General features: G+C 38.3%; 1 protein-coding gene across 6 annotated transcripts in view; it reads left to right on the forward strand.

The window, feature by feature from the left end:
• Nucleotides 1-2,463: 2,463 nt before the first annotated feature.
• The window catches only part of U2SURP (U2 snRNP associated SURP domain containing), a 53,455-nt gene continuing 30,612 nt past the window's right edge, over nt 2,464-25,306 (forward strand). The window contains exons 1-13 of one of the 6 annotated variants that reach the window (XM_054834798.1): nt 2,464-2,578; nt 10,174-10,218; nt 13,582-13,680; nt 14,792-14,906; nt 15,320-15,453; nt 16,581-16,622; nt 17,400-17,467; nt 19,429-19,523; nt 19,605-19,640; nt 19,744-19,826; nt 20,306-20,471; nt 21,554-21,765; nt 22,707-22,750. In XM_054834798.1, the coding sequence (XP_054690773.1) occupies nt 2,534-2,578; nt 10,174-10,218; nt 13,582-13,680; nt 14,792-14,906; nt 15,320-15,453; nt 16,581-16,622; nt 17,400-17,467; nt 19,429-19,523; nt 19,605-19,640; nt 19,744-19,826; nt 20,306-20,471; nt 21,554-21,765; nt 22,707-22,750 (1,184 nt within the window). In that variant the 5' untranslated portion in view covers nt 2,464-2,533. Of the gene's footprint in view, nt 2,579-10,173; nt 10,219-13,581; nt 13,681-14,791; nt 14,907-15,319; nt 15,454-16,580; nt 16,623-17,399; nt 17,468-19,428; nt 19,524-19,604; nt 19,641-19,743; nt 19,827-20,305; nt 20,472-21,553; nt 21,766-22,706; nt 22,751-25,306 lie in introns of those variants that run through there. The other 5 variants (XM_054834802.1, XM_054834799.1, XM_054834800.1 and 2 more) reach the window with 5 other exon arrangements.

Raw genomic sequence — 25,306 nt, forward strand, 5'->3', positions numbered from 1 at the left:
GGCAAGTTTGGAGCTCAACAAATCTAAAAAGACTGATGGAATTATCCTCAAATCCTGCTGTCAAGGGGTGGGTTTCATTCCTCACTCTTTCCCTCCAAGCCAGCAGTGATTCCACTTCAAATCTGTGCAGCGCCTTGGGGTGCCCACAGAAAGCTGCACAGGTGGTTGCAGAAATGGAGGGACTTCCTCCAGAGTGGAAGGTGAGATCCTAGGTGGTAAGGTACTGTGTCAGCTGTAGGTATAGCAAATGCTTGTTGTTGTAATTGCTTATTGCTGAAGGGAGCTCAATAAACATCTGATACTTCTTGATCCTTAGCTGCCAATCCATTACCAGAACATTTTTTGCACGGTTATTTTGCAAACAGTGGAAGGAGGCTTGAAAGGCCTGGAGAAAGGCATATTTCTGCCACGTGACCCTTCTCTACCTCACCTTTTTCTTAGTTGCAGCAGTACTGCCTGGTCAACCACTTATTTGATTGCAGCGTAAAGCAATTTGCATCTACAGAATGATGATGATGATTATTTATTATTTTGCTATATTTTTTGTGTGACTTAGGAAGTAGCAGTCATAGCAATGTAATAAATTTCCCCTCCGGCGTGCCAGGGGTGCAGCTGGGGAGCAGCCGGCCGAGCGGGCGGTGCCCGGTGCCCGGTGCCCGGTGCGGGCCGGCCCTGCCCTCTGCCGGAGCGCGCACACATGGCGGTGGAGGGCGGCTTTTCCCCGGCTCCCCGCTGTCCCTGTAACGCTGCTCTTCACAGGAGGAACAAGAAACAGTCCTGGTTTTTACTTCAGTCCGCGCTGCCGGTCTTGCGTATTGATCCACGTTTTCGGGCTTTGAGGGAGGCTTTTCTCCTTTTCCCCAGCTCCCGAGTGAGCGTTCGTTTTCACAACGCTGTAGTGTCACTTCCAGTAACCAGCCTACCCGGTCCCGTTACAATCTACGTGACAGCCAGCATCAGGACCTGTACTATGACGGTAGTCACAAAAAGATTTGCAGCTAAACCCTCGCCCTAAAGACAGCTAGTGGCAGAGCAACACGCTCTTGTCAGACCATCTCCCCGCGCAGCTGGATGCATGCCTGCAGCAGGCAAGGTTTCCTTGGGGTTTTGCCTTCCTCTCTAAACTTCCAGTCCTCTGCAGTTGCCCCTGCCCTCCTCATCCTCTCCTTTTGCTTTCTTTTTGCCTCTTCTGGAAGCTCCCACCTGACCCTCTGCTGACAAACGTGGTTACTAGCGTAGGCCCTGCTCCCTCCTGTCGCTCACGGGGCAGTAGGTGTCAGGAGTTGGTGGATTTAAAGCTTTCAGTTATTTCTGTGTATCTACTGTCTTTTCCTTAATATTATCTCAAGCCCAGCATCTTTCACATTATGCTGAAAATCCATAAAAGCATGGGAATGCAAGACTCATGATAAATGTAATGTGACCTCTGGTCATAACCTCTAGTTAAGAAATATTCAATAAAGAAAGTTGCTGTGGTCATATGCTATCAAACCCTGTAACGGAGGATTTGCTATGCTATCCTTTTCAGTTTTTATTCCTGGACTTCTCTCAATTTGATCTAGCATTTTACTGATGTTCTAAACAGTTCTCTGTATTTCACTTTGCTAGATGTGTAAGGGCAAGCCCTGCCTCCAGACTGCATGACCACGCACCGCTCGGTCTCCGTGGACACGGACCAGCGGGCGAGGAGAGCTGCGCAGAACGGCCGAAGCACGGGGCTCTGCAGCTGCACGCCACGCCGTCCGTCCTGCCCAGCCTGACCCTGGCTGAGGCCCTCCCATCTAAAACACATTTTGGGCCCTCCCTGTGCACCAAGCGCAGGCCGGGCATCCCACCGTGTGTGCCCCGCAGGACACGCACACCACCCACCCTGCGGGCCATCCTGCTACTGCTCTACTCATCCACCCGCGCTGTTCCCAGCTGTCGCCTGCTAAAGCCTCGCAGGAGGACACCTGGTGATCAGAAAGGCTCTGTGCGATCTGCACGGCCCTTCCCCTCCGAGGGGCTCGGGGTTTCTGTCTGAATGCCGACCCCTCGCGTTAGGGTTTCTCCCGCGGGACCGTGCGTCCTTCACACGGCTGGAAGTGCTGGTGCCTCCGCGCAGCGCAGCGCCCGGCAGCACGGCCCGTGCCTGCGCTGTGTCCCCGGCCGATCGCCGAGGGACTGGGGGCGTCGGGCGGGCGCGGGCTCCCGCCGCGGGCTGCCTGTCACTGCCTGCCTTACCGCAGCTGGTTGCTAGGCAGATTTGGGTCGCCTAGCGACTTCATTTGGGTTTTCTTCTCCTAACGTGAGAGCAAGAGGCTCTGGAGGACACGGACACCGCCTGAGGGAGTGGACCGCGGGGTGCCGCTGCACGGCCGGGACCGCCCCCGCTTCTCGGTGAGCGGGGTAAAGCGGCGACAGGCCCCGCCCCGCCCGGGCGGAGGTCGCCCCATCGGTGGCTCGGCCATCGACTTCCCGTCCTCCGCTCGCGGGCTCGGTGGGATCGGTGCTCGCTTCTTCGCCGCCAGGGCTGAGCGAGGGGAGAGGCAAGATGGCGGATAAGGCGCCCAGCGGCTCGCAGAAAGCCAGTGGGAAGGTGAGGCCGTTCCGTGGGGTGGCCCGCAGCCCGCCGGCCCGCTCCGCCGCCGGGGGGCACGGCCGCCGCCTACCGGCGTGGCGGCGGGGCTCGGGAGTGGCGGGGCGCCGAGGTGCGGGCGGCGCGGCCTGCTTCGTCCCTGCTCTCTGCCCGGGGTGACTGCGGGCCTCGGGAGGGGGTGGGGAGGCGGGAAGGGGGCGGTGCGGCGGGGCCGGGGGGGGCCCGGGCCTCTCGCGGGGCATCCCCGCTCCCCGCGACCGCCCTGGGCACGTTTCTACCCCGGGCTGGCGGCAGTGGCCTTCTCGCGTCCCTGTGCCCCCGGCGGAGGGATGCGTGGGCGGGCGGGCAGGGGGAGCGGGGTCCCGGCGGAGCGCGCTGTAACTGCAGGCGCGGGCCGGCCTGTTCGAACCGGCGCATCCCCGGGTTCGGATGGGGACGGTTAGCTATGCTCGAGTCTTACCCGTGCCCATGTGCGTGTTTAATTTCACTCCTGCTGGGACTCCCGATCCCCCCGTGGGCTGAAGCCCGCGTGGGGTTAGTTTCTAACTTGCGACCGTGAAGGAAAATAGTAATTTGAGATCGAGTCCCTTTGGATTTGCGATGAAAGGACAGATTTCATAAAATCACCGTGGCGTTCCCCGCTCTTTTTGCTGTACCCGCTCTACTTCCTGTAATTATTGTTTGTTGGATTTGCAGACCAGAAGTCCAGGTAGCGCAGGAGTTCTGGCAGACTTGTCCAGAGCTCTGCACTGAAACCAGCACCTGGCTGGCTGCGGGTAAAAACAGCACAGAGCTGCCTGCTCTCTTAGCACCCCTCTCCAGCCGAGACAGTAGAGGGTAAGATATGTTTTGGGGGATGCACTGGTAGCTGACGGTTGGAGGATTAGCAATTAGTGGCACTCCCTTTCACTGAGCCTTGCTGCAGGTTTTAGGCTGGAGGTATATACATCTTCCAGGTTTTTTTGTGTGTGTAAATCAGTAAAAAAGGGAGAAGCCACATTTTGGCTCAGGAATTTCCAGTGCTATATAGATTAATAATTTTTACCCATTTTTGTATTCAACTAAAACAGGATATTTTTTTTTTTCTTTGCTGCTAGGAAACTAGCTGAAATGTAGTTACGGAGAGCCTTTTGCATGTTTACCCAGTTGGTGTTATTAGAGTAGGAGAGTTTTATTTTTGTTTCCCTTTTATGATCTAGTGCAAGTATTGCCAGGAAACATTTTTTTGGATCTTGCCTTTGGCTTAGAACTGCAAGTAAGAGCTGGACAGAAAACTTTAGTAGTAAAGTAGGTCTTAATTTATGGAGAATGGCTTCAAGGGAATAAGACTTTTTGGGATTTTGAGTATAATTAGAATAATAATTTAATTATTGATTACTGCAACTGATAACATGGTACACAAAACCAACCCAGATGTGATCTGTTTCTTTTCACAGTTACATCATAGACTTTTCTGTTTTGTCATTTACTATTTCTGTACCGATGACATTCTTTTTTTAATATGCAATAATAATTAATTTATAAGAATTTTTTTCTGTCCTAGATCTCAGTTCTGCAGAGGTATGTGCAGACACTTAACTCTTCCTACTAAGTCATCCATCCCATTAAGTCAGTGGGACTACTAGAGAATGTAAAGCCAAACATCCGCGTTAGTCTGTTGAGGCCTGTTGAGGAGGGTCCTGTATCTTGCCATCTTTGTGCAGTTCCCCTTCACACCTCAATTTCCCATTACTCTAGAGGCATATGCTGTGTTCCCGGTAGTCTTTTTTTCTATGCTTTACATTCTAGATCTTACTTGTTTTGTTTTGTCAATATTATTTTATGTGCCAAAGAAAATAGCGATAGTACATACCTGGATCCATGAGAATGTTTTTGTTGACAAGTGAAATAAAATAAGACATGCCTAGCTCTTGGGATTTATTTCCTTCAACCTCAGCTTTCTTGAGGGGGCAGGGTGTATATGGTGTCTCTTTTTTTTTTGTCATTTCATGAATGCTTGCAATATATATATATATATATCCATGGAGATACTTTTCGGATTTCTGCAGAGTATGACATAATGGTACTGAAATTGGTAATATTCTTTTTTTTTTAATTAGTGTAATCATGAAAGGATAAATGTGTGTATTTTTAATTGAGCCTGTATGAAAATGTTTATGGTTTAACAATCTAAGCAAATAACAATTTTGCTCAATTTCTTAAAGTAATTATCAATAATTTTGATTTTTTTAAATAATTTAAGATTTGTTTCCTTACATACAAAAATTGAAGTTTTAGGCTTCATTTCTTCTGATGCATTGTATTTGCAAGTTATAAGAATACTTGTACTTGCAAAACAAATATGTCTCGTAGACTCCGTAGGATATGTTTCAGTGGCAATCCCAAGATGTACCTTTGCTGGCTTCTAGCCTACCTCCTGGGAAGACACAGTGACATTCTATTTTCTGTGTTCTGTGAAGAGCTGTGGCCTAGCGGTTGAAGGCTTTAACACTTAACAGTAAGATACGGTTTCTCACCTTCAGAACGGGTGGTGTTTGTTCTTTAGTCTTAGTGTCCAAGTATTGATTTCGAACATCTAGCCAGTTATTTTGTTCTATAGTGTAAAAGCAAGCTTACTTCAGTCAGACATTATTTGTTTGATTCACTGTTTGAAAACCATTGCCGGAGATGGTACAGGTCCAGGAGCACCCATTGCCTGTGGTGGTGTGGTGGTAGCTGCTTTTTATAATACTGTCAGCTTCTAAATAAATTTGAAAGTCTCCAATGTGAAATGTGTTGCAAAAGCATCCATCTATTCCTCTGTCACTTTGAGATTAAGGTAGCAAGGTATGTGCTTGAGATTTCCAGAAATCTAAATAGGAAAGAAGGACAAAATTAAGGAAGAGAAAATAGAGATTACCCAAGACTGCAGAGGAGGTCAGTGTAGGATATGATTCTAAAATGGCAGACAGTGATTATATTAAATTATTATCTTGATGTAATGAAATATTAGCTGCTCAATGATTCTACCATTTTCTTATTTTATCTTCTGAGAATAGTAACTATACCGCATGTCCACTGCTCTTACATATAATACTCTACAAAGTGGATACCATGTGGCAGAAGAGATTATCCACTTGGACAAGCTGTAGGTTTCCCATTTTTCATTCTAAAAGATGTTTTAACAATGTTCCTTAATCTTAAGTGCATTTCTCAGGCTTTTGAGTCAGTTACGTGTTAATTAAATGTTGAAGAACAGTGATTACTTGCTTGTGAATGGACAGCTTTCCTTGGTAAGTTGAAGTATATGAAGAGTGGCAATGCAAAATCTGGTGAATTCCAGTTAGATGTAGCATTCTGCAGGATGGTGAAACTCCTGGTCTTTAACTTTCCCTGTCTTGTTGTTCAACTGGTGACCAGGAGCAGGAGAGGCATAAATGCATTCCTCTGTTGGTGGAAATGTAAAAGGAGGTGTCCTTCTCATTTCCTCTCTAAGAAGCAGAAAGTTAAATGCTGGCAGCTCCTGTTCATCTGAATTTAAGGTTCTTATGGAATAGCATTCCTTGCAAGTACTTCAGAGAAAACTATTTTCTATTTACTTTTGTGTCTGCACGTGATGCCTATTTAAGTAGTGAATAATATTAATATGCACTATTCCAGTAAATGTAAAAAGTAAATAGATTAGCTATAAAATAATTTGCAGTGTTTACAAGCATTTGTTTTCTAGAGAGTTTGATAGAGAAAGGAAGAATAAAAAAGACAGTTTGGGCTGGAAACCCCCTGCCTTTGCTGGATTTTAACGTCTTAATTTAAGCTGTGATTCCATTTGCTTTTCCTTGGTATCAGTGCTGACACAAACCAGTCCTAGTCTTAGCTACTTTTTCCCTCCTAAACATTGTCTTCTTTAGTTGATTTGGCATGATTTTGAGGGGGTAAGGGGAGCCTGCTATGAATTGGAAACTGGTTTGGCTGAACCCCCCAACTCTTTCTTTCCTAGGCGATCAGTTAGATCAGGAAGAGTGGTGTAGTTCAGTGTGAGCAGCCACCCAGTATAGGGGCAGAATCAACGGAAGGTGTTGAAACAGGGCAAGAGTGTCTTACGGTGGCATTTCTCATAAACACTTTACCCTGAAGCTATTCATTTTTGCAAGGGTAGGGCTTTTATTTATGATTAAGTTGGAGCCATTACAGTTGTAAAAATAACATTCAGCATTTGGAAGGCCACAGGATTGTCTTCTGAGTTTTATTGGCAGCTTTTGTTGCTCTTTGTTGTTTTACTAAATGGCATCAGTATTAATTAAAGATGTTTGCTTATGTTATACAGTGTATTTTAAATAATTGAGAGATAACATGATTGTACCAGTTTTACCCAGAGATAGTTAAACTTGGAGAAACTATGGAGAGCTGGATTTGTGGGCACTTGCACTGCTGACAGGAAGGAAGACTTGGGAGAGCAGTTGTCTCTTCTGTTTTCTTTGGAAGCTGCCATGAAGCTGGAAGAAAAATTAAACATCAGAATCTGAGAAAGAGCTCTCTGCTTTGGCTTTCTGATAGGAATTTGTAATCAATTTTATTTGTATGAAAATGAATCTCCTGTGAAGATTTTTTTTTTTCTATCGAAGGTTGAGTAAACTTAGCTAGACTCAATAATGGAGTTTTGAGCGACCTGACCTCCAAGACTGTGGTTTGACAGGGCTATATTTTACTGGAATGCCATTTCAGCAGCCTGCACTGATACTTCAGTTATGCTAGTACAATTCTTTGAGGGACCTGTGCAGTGAAAGAGATTGAGAAAGTGAGTAAGAGGACGTTTGTTTATGCTGGTTATGACTGAAAGATGGATTTACTGCATTTTTTTCTGTCGGTGTTTTGAACATGAGGGAGCTATCCTCACGTCTTGAACATCAAGTGCAGGACAGAGCATTGGATATGTTTCTTTCAACAGTTAGTTCAGTTGCGCTACTTAACGTGATGAGAAGAGGAAAAAACTATCCTGTTCCAGGTTTTAACACAGGTGGGCAACATCTTCTGAAACGCTCCTCTCTGTTAATGTTAGAAAGACTTTGTGATTCTGTTGAGTCAATTCGGCTGGTGTAACTCTTACAGAAACAAAATTGCACCTTTTGTCAAGGCAGTGCAGATGGATACAAAGTGTGAGAATTAGGTTTTTTTAGTAACTACTGTGTAGAAACTGGCAGATCGCAATGTGTAATTTTGTCAAGAATCATTTCACCTTGTGCTTTGTGGGTACGGTTGCTTGGATGGTCAGGAGCAGTACCAAACGTATGAACCAAATTTATAGATGGGAAGAGAAGACCTTAAAAATAAGAACTGTTTAAGGAGGAGAAAAATGTGGCTCTGCAAAGCTGCTAGTTGCTGTGGGATAAAGTTTGTCTGAAAGCTAAAACTGCTTTGAGAAGTTTTCAGAATGCACCTTAGTAGAAATTCTGTTGCTTGGCTACTACTTGGGGTGGCTTGCTCCACAGTGCTGTGGTCCCTGTTGGTGGGTTGGGGAGTGCTGCTGTACTTGTAGCTCAGCGACTTCCAGACTTCTGTGATCCTTGGCCTGCTTTCCTGCTAACGCCTGCAGAATGTCTGCATGCTACCTTGCATTGACAGCCTTTCCGAGCAGTATCATCTGCTCTGTTGCTGGAGAAACAGATTTAGTGCCTGTTACTTTTTTTTATGGTCTTCCTTAGGATATTGTGTCTTAAGTGTCATTGTACTGAGCATTGGTACCCTTTGTTACTGTGTGTGATGCCTTGTTTGCTGTCCTCCCTGTAAGCAGCTTCAGCATCCATTCCCATTGGAAGGTGTCGCTTTCCAAAACTTCTGTAAATGAAACAGATGTGGAGAATTGTGAAATGGTCATTTCATTATGCTGTTGCCAAACAACCTCCTTCCCCCAAGCAGTGCTAGGTCTTGACTCTGTCAGTACACAAAGGCAGTATCCATCCACCTTTGAGATTTATCTTTTTAACTGCAGGTCTGAAATTTGAAATGACTTTTTTTTTAAAGGATGAAATTGTAACTGATGTGTTGGTTGCCACAGGGTGGCAGCTGGCAGCAGGAGGAATGCTGTTTTCAAGCTCTGAAATTCTTCTGCACAGTGTCTTTCTTTTATCTGTGTGATGTTGTGCTATACATTCATAAACTCTCTGGGGGAGGACAGGTTTCCTTAAGCTACATTTTTGCAGTATGTAGAACTGTGGATAACAGATTACTGATTTGAGTGCCATAGACAGTTGTGAATAACAAAAAAATCCAGCACCAAATACAGAGGGAAGGTTTGCAGGAAGCGGTATTAGTAAAAGATGCTTGTGATACTTGCTTCCACGTGTATTTTAATGAACTGTTACTGGTACACGTGAACTAAACTTCTTATTAACTTCTGTGCAAAGATGTGACTTGTGAGTAATGTATAGTGTTGCAGGTAAGTGGATTTGGGAGGTCTTTGAGAGTAAGACATAGGGGTTTTCATTTGGGGTTTTTTCCCCCCTTTCTGTTTCTTAAAAAACCCACCCAAACGTATTCCTAGGAGCCTTTTGCTTTTCCCTTTTAAGGGTTGTAGCTTTGTGTCTCTCTCTACCTTTGTGGACTTAGTTCTGGCTCTTGAAGTGCTGTCTACCATGTTTTCTAAATTAACTGTAAAACATAAGAATATACTTGCCTAAAGATAAAGTATCTTAGTTGATGAAAAAGCAGGATGCAAAATGAAAATGAGGTCTAGTAAATTATCTTCTAGAGTAGCATTTAGTGCTTGTACGTTTTGGAAGGCTGGAGATGAGCACTGTACTATTTCTGGTAGAAACTATAAATTCCTGGTAATAAGGAGAAGTGCTAATGTTCTGTAACTAATGAACAGATTTTGCCTAATGGAAATGTTTTATTTTGACTTAGATTTCAGTTTAGATATGAATTGTGTATCAGGCAGTTATGCCTTAATAGTAGATGTTATGTCAGTGAGGTTTTCTGGAATTTGGGCATTACATAATTTAAAAATGTGTTCAGTCCTGTTTGTTGCAGTGTTCTCGATCACTTAAAGTCATTTAAAACTTGATTTTAAAAAAAGCCTATGCAAATTTTGTATGTATGCTAGTTTATGTGTTAAAATTCAGTTACAGTTTAAAGTAATAATGTTACTTAGTACGTACTCACAAATTGGACTTAAATTAGTGTTCTTGAGCTGGCCAACTTCCATCTATGAACAACATACTAAGAGCAGTTTTGGAAATGATTTTATAGTAAGGTGAATATAATCAAGCACTTTATGTAATGTTTAACTGCTTTTAATGACAACTCTTGCAGATTCAGTGTAACCAACCTTTTTTTCCTTGCAGTGGTGTTAGTGGCATGTTTATAAAGTCCAGCTATGAAACTGTAAATTATTTTAATGGTAGCAAAACCAGTCTATCTTTAATCTCTTGTTTGCCTTATATTGACATTGTTTATGCTGTGACCCTGGTCAGATATATCCTTAAAATACATTACATGTATCTTTGTTCTTGTCTATTTGGATGTTGAAGTTGAAATGAAAATCACATTTGAAGAACTGAATAAAAAACCAGAGGTCGTTTCTTTTTCTGTGCCTCACCTCCTCTTCATTCTCTCCTCAGGTCAGAGTGCCAGATGCACACACCACTGGATCTGCGGATACGCATGTAAGTCCAAAATATATTAAAAAAAATCCCGCAAAACCAAAAACCCCAACAAAAAAACCCAACTAAACCCACAAAATCAAAATAGACCTGTTTTCCAAAGAAAACTATTTGCTGCAGGCAGACTCTGGTGCATTGGGTATGTAATCTGTAGGTGTTTGTAAATGAACCATTGATTTTCACGTTTAAAAATATTCCTTGAAACTTTCGAACAACCTCTAGTGTAGGAAGCTCTGCTGCATGATATTGCATTCATGATAGATACTTGAACAGGAAGAAGCTATAAGGATTGTTATATGTTTATCTCTCATACTGAGGAATAGTTCAAAATACAAGGTGATTAATTGTAAGAGTCACTGTATATCAAGTGTCTTTTGTGTACAGTTGGCTTCTCAAAAGTGAGATAGTATGACCCGAATTTCATCCTTTATGAAGGTAAGAATAATTACCTAGTCTTTTTTTTTTTCCCCACTGAAGAGACCTTCATCTGGTCATGTGGTTAGTACCTTGCTTGAAGGCCTACCTATTTCTGAGCTAAAATGAAAACAGGCAGCAAGAGCCAAACAGAGTGTTAATCCCAGACACTTCATTCTGTGGTTTGGATTTTCAAGATTTCAATTTGATTTTGTGTATGAAAAAGGTCAGTTACCAGCTGTTAAATTGCTTGTAAGGTAACAGTATTCAAGTTGTCATAGCAGAAACTTTTCATAAAGAAGTAGATCCTTTTATTGATTTGCTTTACTTGCTACAATTTGGAAAATGACTCTTAAATCTCTTTTCTATGTTTTGTATGTTTTGTGTTGTGTGTGGAACTGGGACTTCAGTACTTGTGCCTTTTTATAGTCAATGCAGTGTTATGTTTAATGGGAGTTTGCTTTCATGATTTGATTACTCAGCTAGAAGCTTTCTCTTTGTTTCTATCATTTGCTTTACTCTTTTCACTGTATTCCATTTTTTGAAGGAGGAAGGTCTTCAAGTTTTGTATAGCTCTGTTAGGAATTATTTGAAGCTACATATGGTTAATAATGATGTTATAATTGCCTACTGGAATGTTAACTAGCTGGCATAAATTAGTTCATTCCTATTAACTTTATAATGCTCCAACCACTTTGAAGGTATTTGGGTTTTATGTTTGGGGTGGTTTTTTTTTTTTTTTTTTTTTTTCTTCCAAGACCCTTTCTAAACTGAGGGGATCTCAGTCCCAGAACTCTTGTTACCAAGCAGCTGCTTCCCTTATGTCACTAGAGCATATATTCATGTGGCTGATCTCAGGTATCCTGTAATGTTGCTGTGAGAGATTATTTCCTGATGACAGGATAAGCCTTGGGTAGGAGTGTGGCATTTGTTTTGTCTGCATTGCTGTGCCATAGCAATATGTCCACGTTTTGCCACGGTTGTGTATTGTTTGTCATACTGAAATGGAAGCCATCTTTCAGACAACAGGAAAACTGGATTTTATTAACTTTAAACCACACAGATGCATGAAAAGTTTCTGATCTGATTTCACAGCAGGTCATGTTGACAAACATAGTATCATAAACCAGATGACTCCACAGACAGCACTGCATTAATTTTGTAACTGATAATTTTCCTTTTAATGATGAAATAGGGAACATTTTTCAAAGAAATATGAGCTATTTTGGTCCTACACTTGGCACAGATCTAAGAGGTGTTTGTGGTACTAAACAAGAATTATAAACTGAAGGTATTTCAAACAGTTGTTTTTCACAGTGCTTTTTGGTATGTAAAAAATACTGACTAGGAAGCTGACACTAGAAATAAAACCCTTTACAAAGAAAATGATTCCTAGAGGAAATGATGATCAAAGGACTGGGAAGCTTGCCATATGAGGGAAGGCAGAAAGAACTGGGTTTGTTCAGCCTTGAGAAACGAAGGCTTAGAGGAGACCTTGTCACTATGTTCTAGTATTTAAAGGGTGGTTACAAAGAAGATGAAGGCTCCCTTTTTACCAGGAGTCACATGGAAAAGACGAGTGGTAATGGGTACCTGGGGACATTCCGATTGGACACAAGAGGAAAATTTTTCACAATGGAACAATCAGCCATTAGAACAATCTCCCCAGGGAAGTGATAGATTCCCCAACATTGGACACTTACGATTCAGCTGGACAGGGTGCTGGGCTATCTTGCCTAGTCTGTGCTTTTGCCAGGAAAGGTTGGACCAGATAATCCTTGAGGTCCCTTCCAACCTGGTATTCCATGATTCTGTGTTTCTATGAAACTGTTTTTGCAATTGGCATCTGAATTTCTTTAATAATTTGAGTTTGTTCACCTTATTTGTCTTCATGTTCTATTAAATTGAGCTGATTTTTAGTTTATTTTTTTTTTAAAGCAACTGTCATTGCAAAAATGGTAGTTTAAAGCATCACTGTGTGCTGTGTAAGTGCGTCAAAATATTTTGAAGATAAAGGCTAATAGCTTGTGTTTTGCTCTGTTGGGGCTTTTTCTCTTGTTCTTGTGTTGCTTCTTTTTGAGTTACTGTGTTAAGCTAGGAGTTTCCAGAGAAGTTTCTTACCTTTTCTCTCCTTTCCTTCCCATTGCCCATGTCTTTTGAACGTGGTCTTCATCCTGCTGTCTTTCCTCTCTCAACATTTTACCGTCTGTTAACTACCTAAATAGAACCATAAGAATTCTCATGCCATACTCTCCAGAAGTGACTGTTACGTGGAGGTCTTCCTTCATCAGGGTTTCAAGAAGGGAGGAATGGAGGCTAAATTACGTGAAATAGAAAGAATCTAGGAGCTAAATGTGAGATCTTTTGTTTTATTTAACTGTTTTATTTAGCTGAAAAGCACAAGAATGTATTTTCTTCTTCAAGCAAAAATATTACATTTAACCTTGAAGTCCAACTCAAATTTAGCATCCATTTTGTTCTTAAGTTCGCCTGTTCAATCTTGCACAAACATTCTTCTGGCCAAAATAGTGAGAAAAGCTTTTAGAATTTTTGTTTGGTTTTTTTTTTTTTTTTTTTCCTGGAAATTGCAATGATCAAAAAGGAACTGTAGTGCAAAGCATATATTTCCAAAGATTTAGAAACTGTGTGTTGCGTAAGATCTCCAGGCTCTTAGAGCGAGTACCTTTCAGATTTCAGTGGTGTTTGAATTGTGTATTAAAAGCTTTCTCATTAAATCAAGGATGATTTGTTTTTAAAAACCCACAGATTTAAATTTTTTGGTTGTATTAGATAATGGCAAGTTCAGAGAGAAGTACAGGAAGCCTTTTCTTTGTTTTGTTTAGGTTAAATCACTTCAGGTAGAAAGTTTCTGGTTTAGACCAAGGTAAAGAGTAACATTATTTTAATTGTTTTGTAAACAATTTAATGTTTGTTTTCTTACTCCTTTTGCAGCCTCTAATGGAAAGCAAACTTAAAGCATTCAGTATTGGCAAAATGAGTGCTGCCAAACGGACTCTGAGCAAGAAGGAGCAAGAAGAATTAAAAAAGAAGGTAATGGTATACAATTAAAATGTTATTTTGTACACAGAACTGAGAAGTTTGCTTTTAGATTACAACCAGCTTTATTACCAAATTTTTTTATTTTGATAATTGTAGCTTTCTAAGAATGAAAGTGAATTGTGTTTTACATGTTTCATTTGTTCCTGGCATCCATGGCGTTAAGGTAGAGAGGCTTGCTTCTCTCTCCTCCTGTGTGAGAAATAAGTTCTCTGGCTTCCTGAAATACTGAATTACAACAATCCATTGATTGTTGTATTGCTCAAAATGAAGACAGCCATCACCTTTGGTTATTTTCTGTTCTTCGTTTGCTCTCTGTCATTGGATGTCGGTAATCGGAAAGAGTACCTGTCCTGTCTGAAATGGTTTCAATACACATCCTTGTTATTCTGTAAAACATATTTTTGTTTAATCACTTCTTTTGGAATGAATAAAAACATTAAAATTTGGTAGAGAATTTTAGCATACTCAGGAGCATCCACATTTTAGGAAATATGTAGCTTATAGTTGGTAAGTGGAAGTTTTAGAAATTCTGGGCTTTGAATTTTACACACACAACTCTTACTGCATTTCAATGGGCTATCTCCTGCTAGGTTGTTGGAAGTACTAGCCTAAAGAAACACAGTAGTGCTAAGTTTAGTGTCTCACTCAACTTTATTAAGTCATTGAATTAACTTCTCTGGGAAGTACATAAAGTTGATCCTGTTGCTAATCCCCATCAGTCACACGAGTTGATCATAATGGTAAGATGGAATGTGCGCTGTTCACTGATGCTTCGGTCAACAAAGTTCCAGTCTCGTAATGCTGGTGTTTCATATGATCTTTTCTATTTGGCATCCTTTGAATATTAAATAGCCATGTAAACTCTTGTAAATGAGCAGTCATATTTGAGCATACAGGCCTTACTTGCTTTATGTATTACGTGCTGTGTTCTTCCCACATTTCTCAGAAATTTGAATTCAATCTAAAAATGAAACTCATTTGATGCAGTTTGTAGCATGAACTCTAGAAAATAAGAAGGAGTGTCACGTAGCTAATTTAAGAATAGCTGTCTAGTGAAGGTTGTTCTGTGATGATAGTAAATTGATTAACATTTGTTATGTAGGAGGATGAGAAGGCTGCAGCAGAAATTTATGAAGAATTCCTTGCTGCCTTTGAAGGAAGTGATGGGAATAAAGTGAAAACATTTGTAAGAGGAGGAATTGTTAATGCATCTAAAGGTATAACTAATCTTTTTTTGGGGGTAGTGGTGGTGGATCATTTGGCTTTGAGCAAAGATGAAGGTTGACTTTGAATTGCACTTTAAAATTAATATGTTACATTAGAAGCAGCAAAGGAAGCCTGATGCTAAAATATATATGCTTTGACTCACTGGGTAGGTAGTGGCATGATTTGTGTTTTTAAACTTCAGAGGAAAAAATACTTTTTTAAAAAAATACCTAATCTTTGTTCTTTTTCTTCATAATAAAAGATGTTAAATTACGAAAGTTTGTATTATCACTTTTTTCTTATATGAACTAATATATTGAATGGAATGAATAAGACCAAAGAACAACAGCGTTCTTTCTAATGAACAGTATTGTACAGCATTAGTTAACACAATTTGGTTTTAATTATTTGCCTTTAATTTCAGAGGAGCATGAAACAGATGAAAAACGGGGTAAAATCTATAAGCCTTCATCACGATTTTCAGATCAAAAAAATCAACCAAGCCAGCCATCTAATGAGAAGCCTCCATCCCTCTTAATGATAGAAACCAAAAAGCCTGTAAGTTTCTTATTTGAATATTAACCCCATACTTAGGAAGTATTTAGAAGTGCTTAGAAAAAGGTCTGTGTGATCTTCCAGAGTAGTTTTATCTGCATTTATTGCATATTAAAAGAAGGTGGAGATTTTTATTTGCTTAATCCCATAGCAAATAACAAGATGATGAAATGCAGAGGTCCAGCAGCCCTGTATCCAGTGTGATATATCTAGTACTGCACTTTGGTTTGGCTGCTGTATGGTTTTACTGTGTTCCTGCTAACTGAGACAGACTTCTCATGAGCACAGATTTAGTGACTATTACAAAGTAACAGTTTCTCCAATCCTGAGAATTTGTGAAGTTTTAGAAGCAATTCTTGCTGATATCTGTTTTTAGGTTTTTATAACTTGAAAAAAAAATGACCTTTGCATTGATCCAAGTTTTTCTTGGTAAATTTTTTGAATTTTTTTTTTGTCTGGTGATGTTTGGGAAGTCCTTTTAGCTCTTTGAGTTGTACCAAATCAGTTGTAGAACTCATCCATTTTTGAAGTTGAACACCTTGTTTTTATTTAATTAATTTTGACTTCTGCATGGTTTGTTACTTTTTTTTTTTACCTTAAACTGAGATTTCATCATAAAAAGTAATGGAAATATGAACAAACTTAGTCTTCAAGTCAAGTGGTAGTTACATATGATTACTGTTACTACTGTGTATTTGTGATGTGTAATTAATGTCTTGGATGTCTTTAAAAAGTCTTTTAGTAGAGCTTACTACAATTTTTAAGCTTAAAGTGAAGCATATATGATACTGCCTGTTAGGGTGGGAAACAAGATGTAATGTGATAATTGTGGGTAATCCCATCCTAGCTTCCCTCCAGCTTTAAACAAAACTCAAATTTAGACTAGTGGGGTAATACTGGATGGCAGTTTTGGTTTTCATTGTATGTAAAGCTCTACAGTTACAGAAATGAATTGTAGCATTTTTTTATTATGCTGAGCTCTGTTCTGTCATATACGAGTATTTGTACTGTATTACTGCTTTTCAAATTTGTCATAAATACTTATCAAATAATGCAATCAATTTACTCACTTGCCCTGTCCAATGGTGATTGAAGATAATGAGGTAAAAATGATTTTATTTATTTGGCAGACACTCCCCAAAAACAAAAACAAACAAACAACTTTGCCTGGGGTGAGTAGGAAGTCCAGTTTTTCCAAAGCTGTAGTGTGTAACACAATAAATATTTTGTATGTCTGCCTATTGGAAACGTTTTAATTTAAATTTGGTTATATAAAAGCAATGTTGTTGAAGATAAGAGTTCACATGAGTTAGTTAAGGTGCATATGTTGCAGTAAAAAAAAAAAAAATATTCCAGTGTCCATATTCTTTGTCATTCAAGCGTGTTTTTTCTGAAGATCTTGAACTATTTAGAGTAACTGTTTCTTCAGACCTATATTTATATCTGAAAGGAAGCAAGAGAAGGAAATTCTTTTCACATAGAATGTTTGTCTGTGGATAAAATAATTGAATATATATGTAAATTATTTTACATATATATGTACACAAATATATCAATTAGAGCATGACAGTTTGATGGGGTGTAGTCAGCTTCTAAGTTTCTAAGTGGAAGCAAACTGACAAAATATATCAGATATTTTAAATTTTTATGTTGTAGAGAGAGTGTTTGATCACACCTGCTGCATTGTAATAATGAGAAGTAACAAAGTTTAGTTTAAGCTGTCCTTAATTTTATATTTTATAGCTCTGTGTTTGATAGTGCTCAGTCTGTTTCAAGTCTGTCTGTTTTTTGTTGTTTTTCTTTTTTTTTTCCTCCTGTAGTTTGCTTGGTTTGAAAGTTGTGGGTAAAATATGCATGGAAATTTTCTAAAATTTTGTTATATACATATAATTTTTATTTTTGTTTCATTTTATCTGCTGAAATGTTGGCTGATATATCTTTATTTTTAGCCATTGAAGAAAGGAGAGAAGGAAAAGAAAAAGAGTAATTTGGAACTTTTTAAAGAAGAATTAAAGCAGTAAGTTTGACTAGTTTTTACTGTAAATAAAGAAGATACAAGATTTCAACCTTGTTTTTACAGGCAGTATTTAGGATCATTCTTGCTAAGGTGTTTCCCAAAGTAGTGTTTTGTTTTTTCCCCAAATGCTTGTGGAGTGGTGTGACTTAATTAACATGGCAATGATAATAAAATGGAGTACGAACCTATGTAGGTAGATGCTTCTTACAGGTATGTGTGATTTGTCTGGATAATCAGTTGCCATCTAATTAGTTCTCTGGTATTCCTTGACACTTCTGCCCTTTCTTATGCTGATTGGTTTAGGAAATGTTTACCACTATTGCTGAAAACTTCTGTTTTGAAATCCAGCATTGACCAGAGGCTATAAAATGATCAAAAAACAAACCAAAAAAGCCAGGTATGCTGGCTTAAATCTTTGTTTGTTAAAATGAATGGAATTGTTTGAGACATTTGTCAGAGATGTTCGATTCTGACTTTTGAAACAGTTTCGTACTGTCTTCATAAGCAGAATATCCAGAGCAATTAAAAAAAAAAATTAAAAAGAAATGCATAAAGTATTTCAGAGAGTCCAGTAAGTGAATGATTGGCTATGTTTCCAAAGCTACTTAGAATGATTTTTTGGTCAGTTATGTGTGAATAGAAGCTTTGATGGTTGAAGCAACCAGCCATCTATCAGGATAAAAAATGGAAACCTAGGTTTGTTTCTTTGACGTCTGCTGTTAGTATATTACTTACAAATGCAACTTGGAACGCAATTCCATTATAAATTAGGAAGTGTGAGTCTGTAAATGAGAATACTTGTTAACATGGTCTCATGCATTGTTAAAGTTAATGAAGATGCAGCAAGACGAGTAGGTACTGTAATGGATGAGGATGTTCAGGTTTTTAGTGTTGACTTTTTTTTCTTTCTGGGGATGTAGCAAAGGGATTGGTAGCAAATTGACATGTGTATCAGACTCAGGAAGAAGTATTGTCAGTGTCCCTAAAACTATATTCGGAGAAATTGTAGTATGAGGTTGAGCTTTTGTATTAGTGCAGAAATAAGACTTGTAAGTAAAGTTTAGATATCTACTTAATTTTGCATAATTTTAAAAACAAGCTGAATAATGCTTCAGAAAGCAGATTCTTTCACTTCTGAATGTGTAATACAACAGAAAGAGCCACACATGTATTGAGCGTAACTGAGTGCCATCTATTTGCCCTGATGTTAGAGATGGAAAACAAAATAATCTGTATGCATTAGAAAACAAGTACTGCATTATAAATCCACAAATGGCGTTTGTGACAAGTGTTTGAACTTCACTGCTGTCTGTTCATTAGTTGATGTGAATGAATTGAATTGACAGCCTCATATTCCTGATAAGCAATATCTTTGTACCAGGATTTAAGGCCAAACTATGAAGAACCAAATAGTTACTTGTATGAGTACTATCCTCAGAGGTGTAAACTGTGACGAGGTCCTGTATGTTCTGGAAATGGTCATATGGGGGTGTCTGTCACCCTACAAGGTGACAGCTCATGTGAATAAGACTTAGAAAAGGTAGGAGGAGAAATAGACGCTGAGAAGTTGTGCGCACCTTGAAGAGTCATCTGAACAGTCAGTGGATCTCTGGCAGTTGGATGTGGAATTCGGGTCAGTCTTTTAGAGCGCAATTCTTATTTCTGGTCTTGTAATCTGCTTCTTAAACCAAGTCATTTCTGTTTGAGTTTGAGACGCCCTGACAGTATGAATGAGGAAGCATGTAGCTGTTAGAATTCCTGTAGATATATTCCAGTTGATTAAACAGAAATTAAAACATACTGGCAATTTGGATTTTTTAACAAGCAATTTTAATTTCTTAATTTATTTTTTAACAAGTTTAATATTAAAAATCCTTGTGTTTCTAAAGTTAATTCAAAATTTTAGGATAAAAACTTCAAAATGGTATGAAGTTGTTGCTTACGTTAAACTTGTTTTGTAGAATACAAGAGGAGCGTGATGAAAGACATAAAACAAAAGGTAGACTGAGTCGTTTTGAACCACCTCAATCGGATTCAGATGGCCAGCGTCGTTCAAGTAAGTAGATGTTATTTTTATGTTTGTTTAGGCTACAAAATTGTAGACTAAATTATATGTATTTTTCTTCTATTTATTCAGTGGATGCTCCTTCAAGAAGAAACAGATCATCTGGTGGTAATATAGATTCTTTTCTCATTCAGTATAGTGTTGTTACTCAAATGCATAGCAAGGATTATGACTTTCTTTTTTCCCCTGTTTTTTTCCTCCATCGTTGTAGTACTGGATGATTATGCACCAGGGTCACATGATGTTGGAGATCCAAGCACAACAAATTTGTATCTTGGAAACATTAATCCTCAAGTAAGTTTGGAGTCAAGGAGTGAAGTGCAGTGTTGGCATGTTTGGGTCCAGCGAAATTTTTTTTCAGCGGCAACTGTCCCCCCTTTTTATTTTAAAACATAAACATATGTTTAAAGCCACATACTAGGTACAGTTGGTGACTGTAGAGGCAGTATTTATTTGAATAAAGGCTCTGTACATGATGCTGCAGAAGTTAAGGTTTAGACTGTCATTTACTAGATGCAAAAATGCTCAGTTAAAATTATTTTTCCATGGATATCTCCATGCAAGGTGGATCATATCTCAAAAATTTAAGTGTGCTCAGTTTAAAATGCAGTTTTTGTAATTATTATTTTTGCAGTAGATTGCATTGAGAGATATCAGTTAAGTGTTGTTTTTTAAGAAACTGAAAAAATTTAAAATCTCAACATTTGGACAATAATATGAACGAATGTCTTAATGCAGTAGCAAGATGGTAATTTTTACCTTTTTTCATGTAGATGAATGAAGAGATGTTATGTCAAGAATTTGGACGCTTTGGACCATTAGCGAGTGTTAAAATTATGTGGCCGAGAACTGATGAAGAAAGAGCAAGAGAAAGAAATTGTGGCTTTGTTGCCTTCATGAACAGGAGAGATGCTGAAAGAGCATTAAAGAATTTAAATGGTAAACAGATTTCTCAGTTTTAATTATTTTTATAGGAATATTGAGAAGTAACTAAGGATATCTTCAAGTTATCAGACTAATACCACACTGGCAGTGATTTTAGTTTATGCTGACTGTTTTACTGGCAGCTGAATGTCATCAAACTATAGCATACCTAAGGGCTGGGAATACTGGTGGCTTATGGTGTGGGCAAAGATGGGAAATTTCTGATTGATTTGAAGATGTGAGCAGGAGGTAATGTTTGATAATCTCTCCTCTGTAGACAGACTATTTTAAGAAGGAATGTATTACATGTAGTTGTTTATCCACAAAAAAAAAAAATTACTGTTGGTAAATTTAACTAGTGCACAGGATATAATCAATAATTGGTTATAAATATCTTCTTTTGAATAATGGCTAAATTTCTAATACTGAAGAGGTAACTTTACTACACCAGACGTGTAATTTTGCATATGGACTATTTTATCTGTCTTCTATTTGAAAAAAAAAAAAAAGGAAAAAATATCTTACGTGATGAAGAAAGCTATGTCCTTATAGTTCAGGAAGAGTCTGAAAATCAAAAATCAGCATCTTTGACAAAAAGAATAGAAAATGAAAGGTTGCCCTTGCATAGCTTACTCAGAACGGTCCTTTACTAGGACCATCAGTAAGTAGGCTTACAATATGTAGGAGGTCTAAATGGTTATTACATTTGGTTTTGAATAACATAATTAGAATTTGTTATTAGAAAGAAAACATTTTGACAAATTGAAGTGCAGAAATAATATAATTTAAAAATTACTCCGTTCGGATGTGCTGAACGTCAGAAGTTTTAAATTTGTTTTCCCCCAGCAATTCCAGTAACTGTGTAGTCTCCTAAAACATACATTGGTGGGCGAAGATTAATAAAATATTTCATGTAATAGGCTTTCATTTGCACATGATGTAGTCTGATAGATATGATGCACTAATCAACAATGTAAGCCAAAAGTAAACCATGGCAGGCAAACCTGGATGCTGCACTTGCATGGAGAAATCTTGAGTAACACAGAACCAATTTATAACAGAATGATGGGGTTTTTTTGTTACTTTCACTTTTTCAGGCAAGATGATTATGTCGTTTGAGATGAAGCTAGGCTGGGGCAAAGCTGTACCTATACCACCACATCCAATATACATTCCGCCTTCTATGATGGAGCATACCCTCCCGCCTCCTCCGTCAGGACTGCCTTTTAATGCCCAGCCTAGGGAGAGATTGAAGAATCCTAATGCTCCAATGCTACCGCCACCAAAAAACAAGGAAGATTTTGAGAAGGTAACTTACAGTACCCTGGGCCATATCTCATTGTTAAATACTACATCTGTGACAGTATTTCAGTGGCTTCATAGATTTGCATTGTTCAAGCTGACTTTGGCGGCCCTTAGTGTACAAACTCTCTGGTTCCCTGCTGTAGCCCAAGGGAACCTACTTAATTCCTGAAGCTCTGTTTCATGTCTGTGTTAGGGTACAGTATATTGGGTCTTGATTTATTGTAGTGCTGCTTTAAATCTGGCTATCATTTTCCCCCTCCAGGCTCCCTGGATTTTTTTCTCCTACGTCCCCCCCTTTTGTTGGCTGCCAAATTGCAGTATCTAAATTGTTTTCTTTAGAGAAAATACTACATTTTAATTTGGGTAGCATTGTTTTTACACTAGAGGAGTTGATATATTTTGTGTAGAAGGTAATTAATCTGGACATTGAGTAAGTATTTTATGCTACTTATGGAGTCAGTTTTCAATTTTTTTTTCTGGAATATTAGCTGATAAAAGGGTAAGTATCTTGTAATCACAAACCAACTTGATTTACATTTGTAAGAATTTGTTGATTCTTTGAATAACACTTAAATGTTAGGGCTGGTTTTTGTAAGACTTGGGAATAAAGTAATACCAACGTGATCCAAGTCAAATAGTTTAGAATCTCTTCTTAAATTTAAGAACTCCTTTCTTAATTATATTCAGCATAGTACCTATTCAGTGCATCAATGTACATTCTGACAGGAATGTTCTGATACTTTGCAATTAGTGAACCTTTATGGTTCACTGACACAACCATTTGCATTTTGTGTAATTGCTTAGTTATAACTTCACAGCAGTGATTGCCTGCAAAACTTGTGATAGATGTGTAGTATTTTCATTGCATATGTATATTTTTGCTTGTTACTTGTTAACAATACTCACATATTCTATGTTTATTATCTGATGTGACTTCATATACAGACTCTGTCGCAAGCCATAGTCAAAGTGGTTATCCCAACAGAAAGGTACATGTTTTTCTTTATTATTACTGATCTAAATATAGAAAATTTCCCCTTCGGAATTTTAAAGAAAAATGGTGATGTTGAGGAAAAGGTAATGGCTTGACTGAGCAATGGTTCATTTCATGACACTTGAGAGAAATGTGTGTGTTTTACAGTCTCATTATCCTTATCTTAATAATCTATTTTTTTAGTGAGGATAGATTTAAGTAATTGTCTTTTGCATTGAATTTGAGCACTAGAAATAGTTGCAGGGTAATGAAGTTACCTGGGGAAGACTAGGGTGAAATACCTTATCTTAGAGACACTGTATAATTCCTGATATAAACCTCTGAATACTTCATAGGTAGGATGCAGTGTGGTACTGTAGGTTTTTTTCTTTCCTTTTTTTTTTCTTTCTTTCTTTTTGACTTGTACAGCTTGTAACCAATTCAGTTAAAAATCTGTTTTGAGTTCTTAATTCTTTTTTATTATTTTTTTTTTAAATGTGCAACAGTTAATAATTTTGGTCACTGAAAAAGTTAGTTCTGTATTGCAAGGGTATTTTTACATCTTGGTCCCTATCAGTGCTCCTACCTTCACTCTAGTCTAGGTATGCTCTTGCTCAGTTAAGCTAAAACCTTTTCCCAAACATAGGAACACAACACTGTTTTAAAAGTAAATAAGCACAAAAGATTACCAAATTCTCTTTGACATTGGCCTTGGTGAGCAACACCAGCTGAACTGTCTGCGGCAGCGGGGGACCAGGAAAACATCATGGGATGGATTGGGAAAGTATACAGTTTTTGACCAGACATTGGTACGATCGGCTCCAATAAATGTGGTTTTTATTATAACTGAAAAAAAAATTTTTTTGTTGGCCAACTTAAGCTAAATGACACTTTAAAATAATGCACTTAAAAGTATCATCTTTTTTTACTACACTGTTTTAATTGTCACAAAGTCCCTTTTTTCTTTTTTTTACGTGTGTGTGGGGGGGAAGAAAGAGATTTGTGAACCTAGTTATAGTAGTATATCAACATATTTGTCAAGAGATGCTCAGATGCATTAGTATTTTTGATGATATTTTAGGACAGGACAATTTTTGTTGAGTAGAGACATGAATAATTAGGGTGACCAGGAGGAGTCTTCATTGGAGAAACATATTGAGTAGTAGAACAAGTACTTGTAAAACTGTACAGTTCTTACAGAGTAACCAACTTGCAGGAAAAAAATGTTTCCATTTTATTTACTGTAGCATTTTGAAAGCTCATATGATAGGAAAAGCTTATGTTAATTGAATTGTATTTGAAAATACTTTAAAAAAAAAAAATTCCTGATGACTTTCAAAGGTGCTAATGACAGCTGCTAAGACTATTACACAGTGCGTCATGTAGTGAGAAAACTTTGACTGCCTTCAGTGGGATATTACATTTAATTATTCTCCTTTCTTTGAAAAATTTTCAATATTGGTTTTTAACATCTCTTCTTAACATTTACTAAACAGAAAACCTGGAGTATAAGATTTTTTCCTGAGAAATTCACTTTTGGGTAGTCATGTCTTATGTAACACCCTTTTTCAGATATGGGATGTACTGGATCTTTTTTCATACATTGAGGTCTTTCCAAAGCAGATATTCTTGTTCAAGCATAAGCTGCTCTTATGCAACTTTATTGTACTCAATGAAAGAAAAATTGGGTGAAAACCAATGGCATGGTTCTGCAGGAAGCAGGAAGTGATCACATTGAACTTGTCTTAAGATAAATGAATGGTGCAATAGCTCAGAGGCTTGAAAGCTAATTGTAAATTTGTTTCTTACTGATGTTTTCAAATACAGTTCATATAACAAGAACAGTCTTGCTATTTAGACTTTCAGAACACTGCTTTAAATAAAATGGCTACAGAATTATTGAGACAATGTCCTCTTTGCAATGTTTCTGGGATTATAAAAAGCAGACAGGAAAATTGAGCTGTAGGTAGCTGTTCGGTTTTTTTTGTGTAATATTTGAGGCAAATGTAGATGTAATGCTAGCTGGTATAAAATAGAACATTTGCTAAGGTTGCAGATGGCAGGTTTTTATTACTATGTTTTTAAGTTGAATTTTTTTTATCTAGTGCATTATTATCTGTGGCAGAACATTGATTATTCATGGTAGAAAATAATCACCTCATTACTAAAAAGTAATAGAAAATTATGCAGCTTTTCAATGTAACAATTTTTGAATTTTAATTATTAAAAAATTGCTAAAAGGAAATCTAATGAAATACATGTAAAGAACCAATATCTGTTTGTTACATCTAAGAAAATAAATTAAAAAATGTAAAAATCTGTATTTTTTTTGTTTGCATCACATTCAAAGGACATGTGCTGTGAAGCTTTTGATATGTGTAGGTAATCTATATTTGAAAATTCAAGGTCCTGTTTCCAAAAAAGCCCAGAAGGTTGGAAACTGAAGATCACTGTTCATTATACAGTTTTTATGACTGTTTCCTGGTAATGTGCTTATAAGTGGCTCTGCGTTTTCAGATGTGGCTTGAAAAATGTGCACTTCACATCTGCTTCTTGCCTGTCTCAGGATGTA

Source organism: Grus americana, chromosome 9 (genome assembly GCF_028858705.1).
Source record: "Grus americana isolate bGruAme1 chromosome 9, bGruAme1.mat, whole genome shotgun sequence".
In the NCBI taxonomy this organism is placed as follows: domain Eukaryota; kingdom Metazoa; phylum Chordata; class Aves; order Gruiformes; family Gruidae; genus Grus; species Grus americana.